Source organism: Canis lupus, chromosome 17 (assembly GCF_011100685.1).
Source record: "Canis lupus familiaris isolate Mischka breed German Shepherd chromosome 17, alternate assembly UU_Cfam_GSD_1.0, whole genome shotgun sequence".
In the NCBI taxonomy this organism is placed as follows: Eukaryota; Metazoa; Chordata; class Mammalia; order Carnivora; family Canidae; genus Canis; species Canis lupus.
The window spans coordinates 39,517,784-39,533,299 of NC_049238.1; the positions used below are offsets into that span (position 1 = coordinate 39,517,784).

At 43.7% G+C, this 15,516-nt stretch overlaps 1 protein-coding gene across 2 annotated transcripts in view; it reads left to right on the forward strand.

Moving 5' to 3' along the window:
- ST3GAL5 (ST3 beta-galactoside alpha-2,3-sialyltransferase 5) overlaps positions 1-12,228 on the forward strand; it is a 51,485-nt gene extending 39,257 nt beyond the window's left edge. Inside the window, exons 5-7 of one of the 2 annotated variants that reach the window (XM_038561552.1) lie at positions 3,912-4,098; positions 5,739-5,897; positions 11,084-12,228. In XM_038561552.1, the coding sequence (XP_038417480.1) occupies positions 3,912-4,098; positions 5,739-5,897; positions 11,084-11,332 (595 nt within the window). In that variant the 3' untranslated portion in view covers positions 11,333-12,228. The remainder of the gene's footprint in view (positions 1-3,911; positions 4,099-5,738; positions 5,898-11,083) is intronic. The other variant, XM_038561553.1, reaches the window with a different exon arrangement.
- Positions 12,229-15,516: the final 3,288 nt, after the last annotated feature.

Consider the following 15,516-nt stretch of genomic DNA (forward strand, 5'->3'; position numbering starts at 1 on the left):
GAGCCCCGGGCTGCGGATTGGGTGTCAAGGTTGTGGTCAGTGCATGAATGTGTGGGCCTGGTGTGAGGCAGAGAAAGTGAAAATGGAGACTGATCCATTTCCAAGAGGTCCATTTCCAAGTCCATTATAGGACTTCCCAACAGCTTGACAGTTAATGCCAGGGGACATCAGGCTTTCCAGTCTGGGGTCTCACATGTTAGTGGAACTGCTGTCAGAAATTGGAGTAGTTGGGGAAAATGTCTGGTTAGTGAGAGAGGATGACAAGATCCATTTCAGATATTTTGAGCGTGAAAGTGATGTATTCATATAGTACCTTTGTTCCCAATAGCTGTGATCTTGAGCAAGATTCCTAACTGTCCTGTGCTCCTGTTTCCTCATCTGGAGGCAGTAACAGTACACATGTTATGGGCTTACTGTGAAGACAAAACAAGTTCACAAATGTACAGCACTTAGAACTTAGTGCTAAGCATTTAACATTGGGCTTGGGATACATGGAAATAAACAGATAAATGAAAAGAAACAGATAAGAACCTAGTTTAAAGGCAAAAGGGGTGCTGTAGTCCTCAATGGCCAGAGAGCAGGAATGGTGTGAGATGAGGGAGTAGGAGTGGCGTTAGGCTTTGAGGATGGTAATGGTTGGGGTGAAGGAGGCTATAACCACTGCCTTTCACTGGATGCTTGCTTGCTTGCTTTTCTTTTTTTAAAGATTTTATTTATTTATTCATGAGAGACACAGAGAGGCAGAGACATAGTCAGAGGGAGAAGCAGGCCCCCTGTGGGGAATCCGATTCAGGACTTGATCCCAGGACCCCAGGATCACAACCTGAGCCAAAGGCAGATGCTCAACCACTGAGCCACCCAGGTGCCCCTCACTGGATGTTTTCTTTGTGCCAGACACTGTGTAACGTGCGTTAGATGTTCTCATTCCTCCATGAAGCCATCATTGTTACTGTCACCAATGAAGACTTTGAGGGCCAGAGTCTAGGCCAGATGCCAGCAGTCCAAATGCAGGGTATGAGGCTTTCAGAAGCTAATTCCTGGCCCCATGCAAACAGTTGAAAGATGTGTGTGCAGGCAGACAGGGCCTCGTGCCCATTTAATGGTGCATGACTAATATAGGAAGAGAAGAGGAGAGAAGCCAGGGGTGCCAACAGTGCACACTCTGGGCCAGAGGAGAGGAATGGTGGGAGGGAAGGGTAGCCCTGAGCTGGCCTTGGCAGAACAGTGCCATTTGGCTCTTCAGGGAGGAGGCGGGCAGGGAGATCTAGGGTGTGGAGCCCCGCCCTGGCAGGAGGAATGTCATGAGCACACTATGAAGGCACACACACGAGTTGGCTTTCCACAATGTCAGCTTTATTCAGTCTTAAAGCAAAGTTAATCATGATTAGGAAGGAGGTTCAAGATTCCAAACTCCATGACATTTCACCATGTGCTTCAACCTGGCTTCTTACACAGCCTAACAGAGCAGACCATAAGACAAGCCACACAACAGACGAGATGACAGAAGAGGGTAAGGGGGCCCCTGGGTGGCTCAGTCAGTTGAACATCTGACTCTTGGTTTCGGCTCGGGTCACGATCTCAGGGTCCTGGGATCAAGCCCCACCTCTGGCTCCAGGCTCAGCACAGTGTCTGTCCCTCTCCCTCTGCTCCTCCCTACACTCTTGCTCTCTCCCTTTGCCTCTTCCTATCTGTCCATTTCAGTCTCTCTGTCTCTCTCTCAAATAAAAAAACAAAAAAAACGGGGGGTGTATGAAGTTAACAAACCGAATGTGAAATCAGTCTGTGGGTGCACAGATAAGGCCTCAGTGTGGTGTGGGTCAGCTCTTGGCACTTCATGCTGCTTATATTCAAGCAGTGAAGGATCTCGGTTTTGCTTGGAGATCCATCAGGCAGATCCTTCAGTGCAGTTGTCTTTTTTAAGTGGTCGGACGTAGAAGAGTCATGTCTGAGGAGTCTGACAGTTTGCTGCTAGAGTCCTCCCCTTTTTAAAGGGTCTTGGGCCCCTGCAGACCGCCTCTGGTCTGTTCATTATCATTTCTGGGCTGTCAGCTGATGCTGGTCCCAGCAGTATATCCTAGCTGCAGGACCTTTACCTGCTTGCATCATTGCTTGACACAGTCCCCTGCTTGACAATGAGAGACTCCATTTTATTCTCTTTAAGGAAGATGGACCAGGATATTGGGAAAGGGGCTCGAAGGTGGCCTGATGCCTAATGGTGGCCCACAGATCACCACATTGGGGAGCATGGACTTCATGCATGGCCTCTGGGAGGCCACTGAGTGCTGGGGACAGAGGAAGGGTGGCTTACCCTGATTAGGAGGGAGAATATCAGTTAAGAAGCTTTTGGGGGATGGGGCATCTGAGGGGCTCAGTCAGTTAAGCATCTGCCTTCTGCTCAGGTCATGATGCCAGGGTTCTGGGATCAAGCTCCACATCAAGTGAGTTCTTTGCTCAGTGGAGGGAGGGGTCTGCTTCTCCCCTGCCTCTGCCCTTCACCCCCACTCATGCATACGCTCTCTCACTCTCTCACTCTCAAATAAATATATAAAATCTTTTAAAAAATAAAAGGAATTTTTTTGCGGGAAACTTTTAGGTGTAAAATAATTTCAAATTTAACAGAAGAGTTGCAAAAATAGTACAAAGAACTTCCCATTCATGCTTCCTCCCCCAGATTATCCAGCTGGTAACGACTTCATCATGTTACTTCATGATTTTCTCCCCATATATTTTATTATTCTTTTTGGAACTCTTTGATAGTTAGTTGCAAATATCAAGCCCCTTTACCCCTAAATAAGTCAGTGAGGGTTTCCCAAGAACGAGGACTATCATAGAACTGCAGAACCACAGAACAGCATTCAGAATTAGGAAATTAACACTGAGAAAATACAAGTCCTATCTACATCCTTATCCAGATTTCACCAGCAACCCTGATAATGTCCTTCATTCTAAAAAAGAAAAGAAAGGGGAGAAAAATAACTGCCTCAGGGGCATGCCTTGCATTTGGTCCTCATGTGTAATAATATCCTTTGATAATCCAGAGGTAGGTATCAAATCTAGAAGAAATGGCAATATAATAGAGAAGAATGCTGAGATACAAGTGTGACAATAGAGGTGTATGATGCAGGAGAAGAGCCCAGTAGACTTTGAGATTACAAAACTCTTTGGGTGAGTGTTAGTGCTTTCAGAAGAATTCTTAGAATTTGCCCCAAAACCTAATGCCTGGTAAGAGCCTTGGTTGATCTAACAGGTGTTAAGTGTCCCACATCCTTGCTTTAAAGGATGTACCTGGGGGACACCTGGGTGGCTCCGTGATTGAGCATCTGCCTTTGGCCCAGGGTGTGATCCTGGGGTCCCAGGATCGAGTCCCACGTCAGGCTCCCTTCATGGAGCCTGTTTCTCCCTCTGCCTGTGTCTCTGCCTCTTCCTCTCTGTGTCTCTCATGAATAAATAAATAAAATGTTAAAAAAATAAATAAATAAAGGATGTACCCGGGCCCAGTGCCCTCCTTGGTCCCAACTCTGTCCATATAATTGTGCCTGGCCCTGGTTTCTAGGTTTCCTTTCTGATTACCTTTTTGAAATTCTGGCAAGAACATCTAATATCTGAGCACAACGGGAAGCTTTCAAGGAAACATTACTGATGCCCAGAGAAAGCCCAAAGTATAATGTTTGGGTTGGCTTAAAATGGCAGGATTGGATGGAATTGCTTGACATTCAGAGAGGAGATGTGGGCATCCCTCAGGGACTTGAGGCTGCTGGGAAAGAGGCCTTACTTCCGACCCACAGCTCACTCTCAGTTCTAAAAACATGTGGGGAACACAACGCAGGGATCTTGCATATGTCTTGCATGATATGACAAGATAGTTGATGGCTTGCTTTGTCAATCTACTTTTGTCCTTTTTTTAAATTTAGGTTAAACAGTGCACCAGTTGAGGGATATTCTGAGCATGTTGGTAATAAAACTACTATAAGGATGACTTATCCAGAGGGCGCGCCACTGTCTGACCTTGAATATTATTCCAATGACTTGTTTGTTGCTGTTTTATTCAAGAGTGTTGACTTCAACTGGCTTCAAGCAATGGTAAAAAATGAAACCCTGGTAAGCACTAGAAATTCAGCTATCCAGTGTTCCTTCGTAAAAAGTGGAGGGATCTCTTATTGTAATTCCAGACTTTTATTTTTAAACAAACACAGTGGAATGCATACAGTTGACCGCAGAACAACATGGGTTTGAATTGCCTGGGTCCACTTATATGCAGGTTGTTTTCGATAAATACAGTGCAGTATTATAAATGCACTTTCTCTTCCTTATGATTTTCTGAATAACATTTTCCTTTCTCTAGCTTGCTTTATTTTAAGATTACATACAATATATAATACATATAACATTGAAAATACGTATTAACTCTTTATGTTATTGGCAAGGCTCCTGGTCAGCAGTAGGCTATTAGTAGTTAAGTTTTTGGAGAGTCAGAAGTTATCTGTGGATTTCAACTTCTTGAGGAGGGGATGGTGGTGCCCCTCCCCTACCACATCATTTAAGGGTCAGTTATACTTTTTGTTGTCTTTCAGATAACTACTGCCTTTGTAGAAAGCCATCAGCAGTCCTTGTTGGGAATTACTTTCAGAATTTAAGATTAAATTCTGATCACATGGAAATTGTGATCATTACTTAATGGAAATATCAAGTTTTGGACCAAAATTATTATTACCTTACTCACCAGACTTGAATTTACATATATCTTGGATAATCTAGAAATTAGATTTGCTTGGATGAATATAAACCATTATTGAGGTTTTTTCAAAAGAGTATATATATGAAACCTCTGAGGAATATTCCCCAAGAGATTGTCTAAAAATGCTCTGATAGGCAGTCCTTTTGTTGGAGGAAATTCTCAGAATTCCAGAGGGCCAGGTGTTGAGGGAATGGACTCAACATGAGCTTGGTCATATCCCCTTTTGTTTGTTATAATAATTAATCATATTACCTTATAGCCGCATCCATTGTGCTGAAATAAATTTCAGAGGTCAAATCTAACATTTGTAGACACACCCGAAAACTAGCTCTCTGCAAAATTAATAGGATATAGTAGACTTTTCACATAAGCTCCATCTGATGGAGAATTTCTATCTGCAAAGCCAGATTCTGTAGAGTTTATCATGATCTTCTAGATTTTTCTATTGAATAGAAGTTGGTCTAGTTGGAAGATGAAGCACATAGGAGGAAATGCCTTACAGTCGGTTACCAGGAGACTTCATAGGGCTATGACTTAGGGCAAGTCAGTGGAGAGGATGCAGGGGGAGGGCCTGATCAGAGTGGGGCACTCACAGCACTTAATACCCTTAAACTGGATCTGCTCACCTGGTCTTCCCTGGGACAAAAATGCCTTTAGGTCCTAAAAAGCCTTACTATCTCAGATCACAACCTGGGGAATTTCTTCCCCAAACAAACCAGAGCTGGTTCTACACTTTCTCTTCTTGTCAAATGCCACCGTCGTAGAACAGGTCCTTTGGGTTGCTACTCCGACTGCGTCGTAGAACAGGTCCTTTGGGTTGCTACTCCGACTGCGGTATCGAATTGGCATAGATCTCCATGACTGTGCTGCAGAATGCAGCACACAAGCCCACTTGAGGTCACACCCACAGCTTTGTGCTGGTTAACAGGGATGCATTCTCACCTTCTGATGGTAGGATCACTTGATTAAGTACCCCTAATGATTGCTTGCTTTCTTTCCGTAGCCATTTTGGGTGCGGCTCTTCTTTTGGAAGCAGGTGGCGGAAAAAATCCCACTACAGCCAAAACATTTCAGGATTTTGAATCCAGTTATTATCAAAGAGACCGCCTTTGACATCCTTCAATACTCAGAGCCCCAGTCAAGGTTCTGGGGCCGAGATAAGGTATTTTTTTGTTGCAATTGAAAGTTAACTCTTCTTCTCTGTGTTGGAAGGGAGACCTCTGTACAGATTTCACTTACGCTCAGCTGTATACCCAGAAGCGTCTCCCAGTGTAGAAATGCAGTCACTGATGAGATGCTCTGTGTGTGTTTGCCGATCTGCATCCTGACTTTAGGGCTCCTCATTGTTTACTTGGTTTTTCCCCTGGTGACTCATCTCTTTTGTATAGTCCATATGTTGAAATTTATGTCACTAAGATATTATTTAAGGTATTCTAACTCTGGGACTCTGATCACTAATGGTAGGTCACTGAAAGGCACTTTGGTGGTCTGAAAGTTCTTTACATTTTTAACTCTGGGGGCTCCTTAGGTAAGAATTGACATTTATCATCACTTTATAGGTAATAGTAAATAAAATTTACCCCCTAGAGAGTGCTTTTCAGTTGATGCTTGGGTCCCATCCCAAACTTCCTATTTGTTTTATGCTGTGGTCTATACATTGGGATTTTCAAAGTCCCCTGGGTGATTTTATTTTGCAGCCTTATTTGAGAACCTTTGTGCTATCTATAGATTGCTCACTGCAATAGAAATTCTTTACCTTCGGTTGGCCTGTGCTGCCATTGGGAGGGTGGCTTGCCTTTATTGTCGGTTTCCTTATGACCCAAATAGCTAAGCCTGTGTCTTTAGAATAACTTTTTAAAAAGCGGTGGAGGGGTGCCTGGGTGGCACAGTGGTTGGGTGTCTGCCTTTGGCCCAGGGCGTGATCCCGGAGTCCCAGGATCGTGTCCCGTGTCGGGTTCCCTGCATGGAGCCTGCTTCTGCCTCTGTCTCTGCCTCTTTCTCTCTCTGTGTCTCTCATGATTAAATAAATTTTAAAAAAGCGGTGGAAATCATCCTTTTTTTTTTTTAATGAGGAGGCTGAACTCATGACCCTGAGATCCAGATCTGAGCTGAAATCAGGAGTCCAATGCTAAACCTAAACAGACTGAGCCACCCAGGAGCCCCCATTCTTAAACAAACTTTTAAGCAAAATCTCCATATATAAAGGAAAGCAAGGAATTTGGAAAAGGCAGGGGTACTGCTCACACTGGAGTCCTGAGATATTGTCTAGCAGATACCTGAGGCTCTTCAAGGTTACAGTTTCCAAACAATGAGTTAGATTCTTAGATGTAGTCAACCAGTAGGCAGATTAGCAGATTCTTCTATTTGCCCCATGAATCAAATTTTATTTATTTGAGAGAGAGAGAGAATGAGAGCACGAGCAGAGAGGGGCAGAGGGAAAGGGAGAAGCAGGCTCCCCACTGGGCAGGAAGCCTGATTAGGGGCTGGATCCCAGGATTCTGGGATCATGACCTGAGCCGAAGGCAGATGCTTAACCCATTGAGCTACCCAGTCACCCCTCCCCTATGAGTCAAATTCTAATTAAAAATGTTCTTTAAACTCCTGTGTAAATTTTAAAGGAAGAATTCTGTGTTTCCTAGGAAAACCAAATACTTAAATAGGCTCCTTTTTTTTTAAATTTTTTTATTTATTTATGATAGTCACAGAGAGAGAGAGAGAGAGAGAGAGAGGCAGAGACTATAGGCAGAGAGAGAAGCAGGCTCCATGCACCGGGAGCCCGACGTGGGATTCGATTCCGGGTCTCCAGGATTGCGCCCCGGGCCAAAGGCAGGCGCCAAACCGCTGCGCCACCCAGGGATCCCCTTAAATAGGCTCCTTAAAACAAAAACCTAGTTCTTTACTATGATCGGTAACAGCGAACTCCAACACTGGCCCCAGCCTCAGGTTTGAATACCCAGCTTTCTGTGAACACAGCTGAAGCTCTTCCCTTAGCAGGCCACCGTTTTTCTCCAGTGCTCTGCCCTCCCCAAGAGGCTTTCCTGCCTCTCCATCCATGGGGAGGCCACCAGGGCCATGTATTTTGTGCCCACAGCAGGAGCATGTCTGGGACCAGTTTTTCTGGTCAGCCTGTGGTACCTGTTTCCCTCTCTGAGGAGAGTGGCTCCTCTGCCCCTCAGCAGCAGCTGTTGGGTCTCTGATTGGACTTGTTATATTATAGGTTGCTTTAGCTGCTCTTCCCCATGTGAGAACACATAGGATCCTCCAGAACATGGACTTAAAACTTTTAAGCATCAATTTTAACAAAACAACTAAAAAAAAAAAAAAAAGACTTAAAACAGACTTTGACATCAATTAGCATCAATTTTAGCATCAATTTAGCATCAATTTTAACAAAACAGTTAAAAAAAAAAGACTTAAAACAAACTTTGACAAGATTAAGTTATAAAGAAGTTTCACTATCCATGGGTTTCTGTATCTTCTCAACTGCCCTGTGTCTTTATGAAATCCCATAGTATTTTTTAAACATAGGGAAATGTTCATCTATGGTTTGTAGGTAGATTTTTACTTTAAAAGTAACCTTTAGGGGCACCTGGGTGGCTCAGTCAGTTAAGCATCTGCCTTCAGCTCAGGTCATGATCCTAGGGTCCTGGGATTGAGTCCATGTCAGTCTCCCTGCTCAATGAGGAGTCTGCTTCTCCCTCTCTCTCTGCCTCTCCTTCTACTCATGCTGTCTCTCTCTCAAATAAATAAATAAAATCTTAAAGAAAAAAGTAATCTTTAAAAAATTAGCAGATACAATTACATAAAATACGAAATGAACAGCAAAAAATATCAACACAAAATAAGCAGGGGAAATTTTATCATATATATGATAGTAAATACTTCTAAAGTATAAGATCTTATTAGATAAAACAGAAAAGAGGACCAATAAAAAAATGGGGAAAAGATATGAACAAACATTACACAAAAGAAGAAATTAATACAGCCAAGGAATGCATGATAAAATGTTCAACTTCACCAATAATGAAATAAAAGTAAGTTAGAGCCACAATGACATTTCCCCCTGTTTTTTTAGCAAAGGTTTAAATGCTTGATAATGTCTTTGCTTGGCAGGAATACAGGTAGAATTATAAGTTGGTACTTTTCTGGAGGGTGGTTTGGCAAAATATATCAGCTTTAAATGTGAATAGTCTTTTCCCAGCAATTTTACTCTAAAAATTTTATTATAAGAAAATCAGAGGAGCATCTGGCTGGCTCAGTCAGTGGAGCATGTGACTCTTGCTCTCAGGGCTGTGAGTTTGAGCCCCACATTGAGTGAGTATAGAGATTTCTTAAAAATAAAATCTTTAAAAAAAAGAAGAGAAATCTGCAAAGGTGGCTATTCTAGGATGTTCACCATAATGTTAACAGCAAAGGACTAAAACCAATCTAAACATTTCTCATTAAGCGATTGTTTAAACATATTATGTGTAATGAATGCAATATTGTGTGACTCTTAAGGATGAAGGAAAATTAAGGGATGTAAAGACCCCTCCATAATGTATTAAACAAGAAAATCCAGTTCCAGAACATTTATACCATCCTATTTTTGTTTAAAAATAAAAATGGGGCTCAGCCCGGGTGTCTCAATGGTTTAGCGCCGCCTTCAGCCCAGGGCGTGATCCCAGAGACCCGGGATCGAGTCCCACATCAGGCTCCCTGCATGGAGCCTGATTCTCCCTCGGCCTGTGTCTCTGCCTCTCTCTCCCTCTCTGTCACTCATGAATAAATAAATAAAATCTTTAAAAAAATAAATAAAAATAAAAATGCATGTATAGAGATGCATATGGAAAAGCCCAGAAATAAACACCAAACTGGGATGGTGTTGTCAGGAACTTCTGGTATGCAAGCCCTTCCAGAAGAGAGGGAAGTCTGGTGGGTTATGAGATGGGATCTTAGGGGATATGTTCTGGAGATAGCATCTCTGAGTGGTTTTCGATGGCTTCTGAGTTTCTCTCCATACATTGCCCCTATGAGCAGCTGGTTTCACACAGTCCTTCTGCAAATACTGGTTGAGTATTCCCGATACGCTAGGTACAGAGCTGGCCACAGGTAAGACAGGTCACTACTTTATGGTCCTGTGGCTGAACCAAAGGAAGAAATCTTCCTTTGGGTTAACTTCTTTTGTATTCAGTGACTCTTGAGTTTCTTTTTAACAAGTGACACAGATACAACACATGAAGGAGCAGGAGGTGGCCTAACAAATGATGAGCTCAGTTGATGTTCTTAACCCCACTTAAACTATGAACTCTGAAGGGCTCACTGTTGTTCCAGGTTATAGAAATGGAGAGTTGTTTCTGGAAGCCACAGACTCGGGATGAACAAAGTAGGTACATTTACACATGAAAAACTGTACAACAGAATTCCATTAGTAGATCAGCTGTCACCTTTTGGGGAGTACTCGGACCACTGTGGAACTTTCTGTTCTCTCTACCCTGGGTACTGTTTTTGCCCAAGGCTGAGAGAGGGATCCAGAAAGCATGATTCCACATTTGCAAGTGGCAAGAGACAGAGATCCAGAAAGCATGATTCCACATTTGCAAGTGGCAAGATAGCAGACGTGCAGGAGTGATGATATAATGAGAATCCAGAATGATTCAGACATTTGGTACATTAGGCCACAGTCAGTAGGAGACATTTTAGAAGGAACAAATGTGGAAATCCCTAATTTGGGCCTAAAAATTGCCCAAATAAAGGGTGAACAGAAACTGGCTTAGCAGCTGTGCATGTGAAAATGGCCTGTAAGTGTTATTTGCCAGAAAAGCAAACAAGGGCCTTAGGTGGGACATAGCTTCAGGTAAGAAGTGAACATAGCCTTCACTGGCAGGAAGGGAGGCTGCTCTGTGGACAGTCTCAGGCAGAGATTGTCCACAGGGGCCAGCAAAGAAGGGCCACCTCTAGAAATGGGTCCCAAGAAGGATTTTGGGAGGTCCTGTGACCACCGATTCTAGAGCAGACCTTGTAGATCTTTATCATGTAAGAAAGGAAATGAACTTGTTTTGCAGTTCTGGTCATCACCTGTAGGACCAGTAGGTAGAAGTTTTACGAAGAACTTTAAGTCTGGTACAAGAAGAGCTTCCAGGCTGCCTCTTGGTGGTGTGTTCAGAGGTATTTACATCACAGATCATGTTTTAGAGTCTAGATTGCTGACTTGGGTGGAAAGTCAGACTCTAGGATTCTAGGATCTATAAAACCACATGCTGTATAAATCGAAGCCCATAGTGAAGCCACTGTGACTTTGCAAGGCATGTATACCACTTGGAAAACGGTGAATTGTGCTAAGCTTTGTTTTGTCTTTTCTTTTTTCAGAACGTGCCCACCATTGGTGTCATTGCCGTTGTCTTAGCCACACATCTGTGTGATGAAGTCAGCTTGGCAGGCTTTGGATATGACCTCAATCAACCCAAAACACCTTTGCACTACTTTGACAATCTCTGCATGGCTGCCATGAACTTTCAAACCATGCATAATGTGACAACGGAGACCAGGTTCCTCCTCAAGCTGGTCAAAGAGGGCGTGGTGAAGGATCTCAGCGGAGGCATCCATTGTGAATTTTGAACACAGGGAAACCTCATGTGACAATGCAACTCTGACTCTGAAGGCTGTTTTTCGTAGCCTTCTCGATGCAGCGCATCCTGCAAAATACTTAGAGGTGCAGCTGGGGTTTTTAACTTTTAATTTAAAAAACAACAGTTTCGCTCTTCCCACTTTGTCCCCCCCTATTTATTTGAGGTTGGTGTTTTTGCACAAAATTTTGTAAGGTAATTTTGAGAATTGAATTGGAAAGACTTTTCCAAGAGACTTCTATGTAATGATGTTTTATTGTATTTTAAGAAGATTATTTAATTTGTAAAAACTCTGTCCACGTCTACTGCACATAGAATATCAGGTAATTAAGTGGAAGGAGAATGGAGGTCACTCCTTTGATGAGAGCCCTGAATGCCTGATTCTGATTCCTTGTGACTGTTTGGTGGGACACATGCCGGGGGCACTTCCAGGATGACGTGCTCAGGAGCTAAACCACGGGTACTGATTTAGCCGTGCTGCTGCGCGAGGCCTGGGCTGATCGGAGAAGTTCACAGCCCCTCTCTGTGGGTCTGTCTTCTGCCAGAAGACTTGCAACAATCAACAAGGGGGGAGCTGTCCCGGGTGTCCCTGTTTGGGAAGGGGCACAGAAGACATTTTCTGTGTCCTCTGAGTATACAAAGCCAGCTTGGGCTGCAGAAGCCACTGTCTTCCCTGAAATTGTGACAACTCTTGAATTTCTTGAGTGTTTTTTTACTGCCCTTCCAAAAGCACATAAATGTTAATCTGAAGTGTTCCACTGCCTGCCTGAGGTGGCTTATAAAAATTAGGACACAATCTTTGTTACCAGAGTTGTAGCAAAGTAAACCCTTTCCAAGCATAGTCACATTTTCTGAAACACTGAAATAAAATCTTCCTGGTGTTATAAATTGCCTATTTAAAAAAAAAAAAAAAAATTTTTTTTAATGCCTACCTGGCAGTGGTGTACCAGACAATGTGCTGGTCAAATGAACAAACCAAAAAGGAACAAAAGCTTTTGAGGAGCTCTCACAGTCTACTTCATTTGAGCACTTAAAAAAAAAGTCCATAATCTCCCTGAAATGTCCTTGGCTGCTGCTAGGTGGAGACCTCGGTGGGGGATGCTGCAGTGAGTGACAGAGCAGAGGGTGCCTCCTCCTGCCAGGGCTGCCTCCCTGTAGCTCTGGATGCTCGAGTGTCTGGCTTCCTCCCAGAGAACAGGCTTGTTCCAGCTTCTGACTCTTAATTGCTCCAGTCTTTGTCATCAGAGGGTTGGCAGCTACTTTGCTCCCTCCCTGCCCCATCGAGGGTAGGTTCACATCTCTGCTCTCTGCCTCTGCCTTCCAGTCCCGCTGTAGCTCTGACTCCCAGCCTGCTCCCATGCCTCGATGTCTGTCCCCTCCTCAGCACATGCAGGGCGGGGGAGCCAGTCACAGTGTTCACACGGGGGCCCTGATATCCAGGGCCCCAGGGTCAAGTTCAGAGTCGCCAGCCTGGCAAAATAGGATTTCTCTGCATTAGTGACTTAACATTTTCTGCAGATTTTGCTCTTTTTTTTACTAAATACTGTTTAAGAGAAAATGCTTGGAAATTTTCGCCAGCTAAATGACTTAATGTTGAGAATTGAGACTCAGGAAGGTGGTCCACAGCTGTCCTGTGACTCGGTAAGGCCAGCCCTGCACCATCCACCTCCAGCCCCTTGCCCTTCAGGGGCGACTTGAAACCTGATATTTTTTTTTAATTTAAACAGTTTGACAAAAGTCAGGGTTTGGAACTTCCTTAGACGACTTTCCTGGTGTTTGTGAGCACCTCCCCCATGGGCTATGTGGCCTCATGTGCCACTGCCCTGCAGGGCCGCTGGGAGGTGTGTAGTTCCGTGCCCAGCACCTGGCAGCTTTCAGCCAATGTCAGGCCTGGCCCCCTCACCACCTCTCCTCTGTATGGCCGTTTGTGCCTCCTTCCATTGCTTTTCCCAGGCCTCTCACCTCTCACTTGCAGAGAGTAAGTGCTCCGTGGCCTTAAATAAATGAGTAAAACACATAATTTTTTCAAAGACCTTTTATGGAGCCCACCAGCCAGTCGGAGTTGATCAAGAACTTTTAGCAGGTTGGCAGCTATTTATTAGAAGTGGCTTCTTGGCTTCGGACTTATTCTTCCCTCACCCCACCCCACACATACTCGCTCTTTGGGGAACAGACTTCTAGGTGCTTCAGGATGTCACAGGTGGATCGCCAGTAACAGGCTTCACGCCACCCCTCTGACTTTGTAGAGCTTTGTAGGTGCACTCGCATCCCTCGTATGGGGCAGGAGTCCTTGCTTTTGAGGTAACTGAGGACAATGTATATATGTTCTGTATCTTAACATACATCTTACCAGAACTTTGGACCACAGAAAATTTCAGTGAGTTGTATGGTTTGTTTTTATTTATTTGTTTTGTCTCCTACAGAGAGCAGAACCTAGGCCCACCTTAGGAAAATGCTTGGGGACTGGATGAGTGTGTGTCATGTTTTCAGGCAAAGCTAAACTGGATCATCTACACAACTTCATGTATTCTAGGTGTCCCCTTTCCTTCATGGCTCCTTTTGTGTTGCACTGGGTTTTTCCTTTCCCTAGAGTATGTCGATAAAGCATTGGCAATGTCTGTTTTCACAGCTTTGGGGATTGTCATCATTTGTTGGGTCCATTGGTTAAAATAAGTTGTCAGACCAGGTTTGACTCTGCTTGTGTCTGAACGTGATGACCTTTTAGCCATCAACACTCAGTGTGGTTTTCGTGGCAGACAGAGGCTTAGTAGTAAAAGAATAAAAGTGGTCATGTCTCCTCAGGTTATTAAAGATTTCTAGAACCAAGGACCACTTTGTTGTAGCTGTAGTCCAACCCCAGCACTTTGGGACTTGATATCAAAGGGATTGTTGATTTGCCTTGTTACTGTCTCAGGAGAAACTTTTAGAACAGCATTGTAGGAAGATTAAGAAATGGTGACTTACTCTCCTCCTTGGCAAGTTTACAGCATCCTTTTCATCTTTTCTTCAGGACACTTCAGTAAAGTCCACTGAGAAGGAAGAAAATGAGTAGTTCCTGTGGGTTAGCACAATTGCCCTTGGAATGCAGTGAGCTTTTAGTAAGCTTGCATAGCCAGCAGGAACCCTGTGACACCCGGTCTTCCTTCCATTTACACATGGTAACAAAATGCTTCTCTTGAACAAAGGACCCTGTGTTTGCTGCTGAGGGACCAATGCCCTCTCTCCAGGCACTGACCCTCTGTGAGGGTGCGCCCAGATGACCACACACTTGGTTCTCAGACTGTAGCACAAAGAACAAGGGGAAGTGGATCCCAGTACACAGAGCACACCAGAACACACAGCTGTCCCTGCCCTTTCCCTGGGGGTCAGGACACCCTGGCCCCGCCTCAACCTTTATTCTGTCCTTCCCCACTTCCCAAGGTCATTGTAGGCAGCATGGATTTGTGTTCTCAAAACATGGTGTTTATCTGTATTTATCTACAACCAACACTCAGTATAAGACCAAAGTAAATTGGGCAGGGGAACTCATCGTTACATGGACACACATTTTATTGGCTAGAAATTCATGTCCCCCCACAAAGGAAATTGCAGCCTTGGTAGTTCAACTTTCATTATCGAAATGCTTAGATTTGCCCAATTCCCAATATTAAATTTCAACCCGTTGATCAGAGAAGAAAAGCATCCATCTTTAGAGGACTATGGCAGACCTGAAAGTAAATAACATGCTATGAAATTTGGCTCTAACTTTTTTAAAAACAGGTTTCTCCAGTGAGCTGTGTCAACAAAACATAGAAAGGGAGACAAGTTTACAAATTTCCTCTATGGGAAGGAGCAAGATGTCAGATTTTGAGTTGGAGTCAGGCTGCCATCCAAGGTGTAGCCTTTCCAGCTTTTGTGTGCCTAGAAATGTAGTGAAGTGAATTTTCAGAAAATGCAAACATTATTAAAGAAATGTAATATTCACTAGATAACTCATAGAAGCAATGCTAATAATGGATTATATACCAGAAATTTGTAACTACTAACAGCAACGTATTTTCACTCTCCTGTTACCTGACTTAATTTTTTGACTTACTGAAGAAAATCAGTTCCAAGAAAAATTAATTTAAAACGATGAGTTCATTTAAAACGGTTAGGTCCTTAATAGGAAAGACCACACTAGAGGCGCCTGGGTGG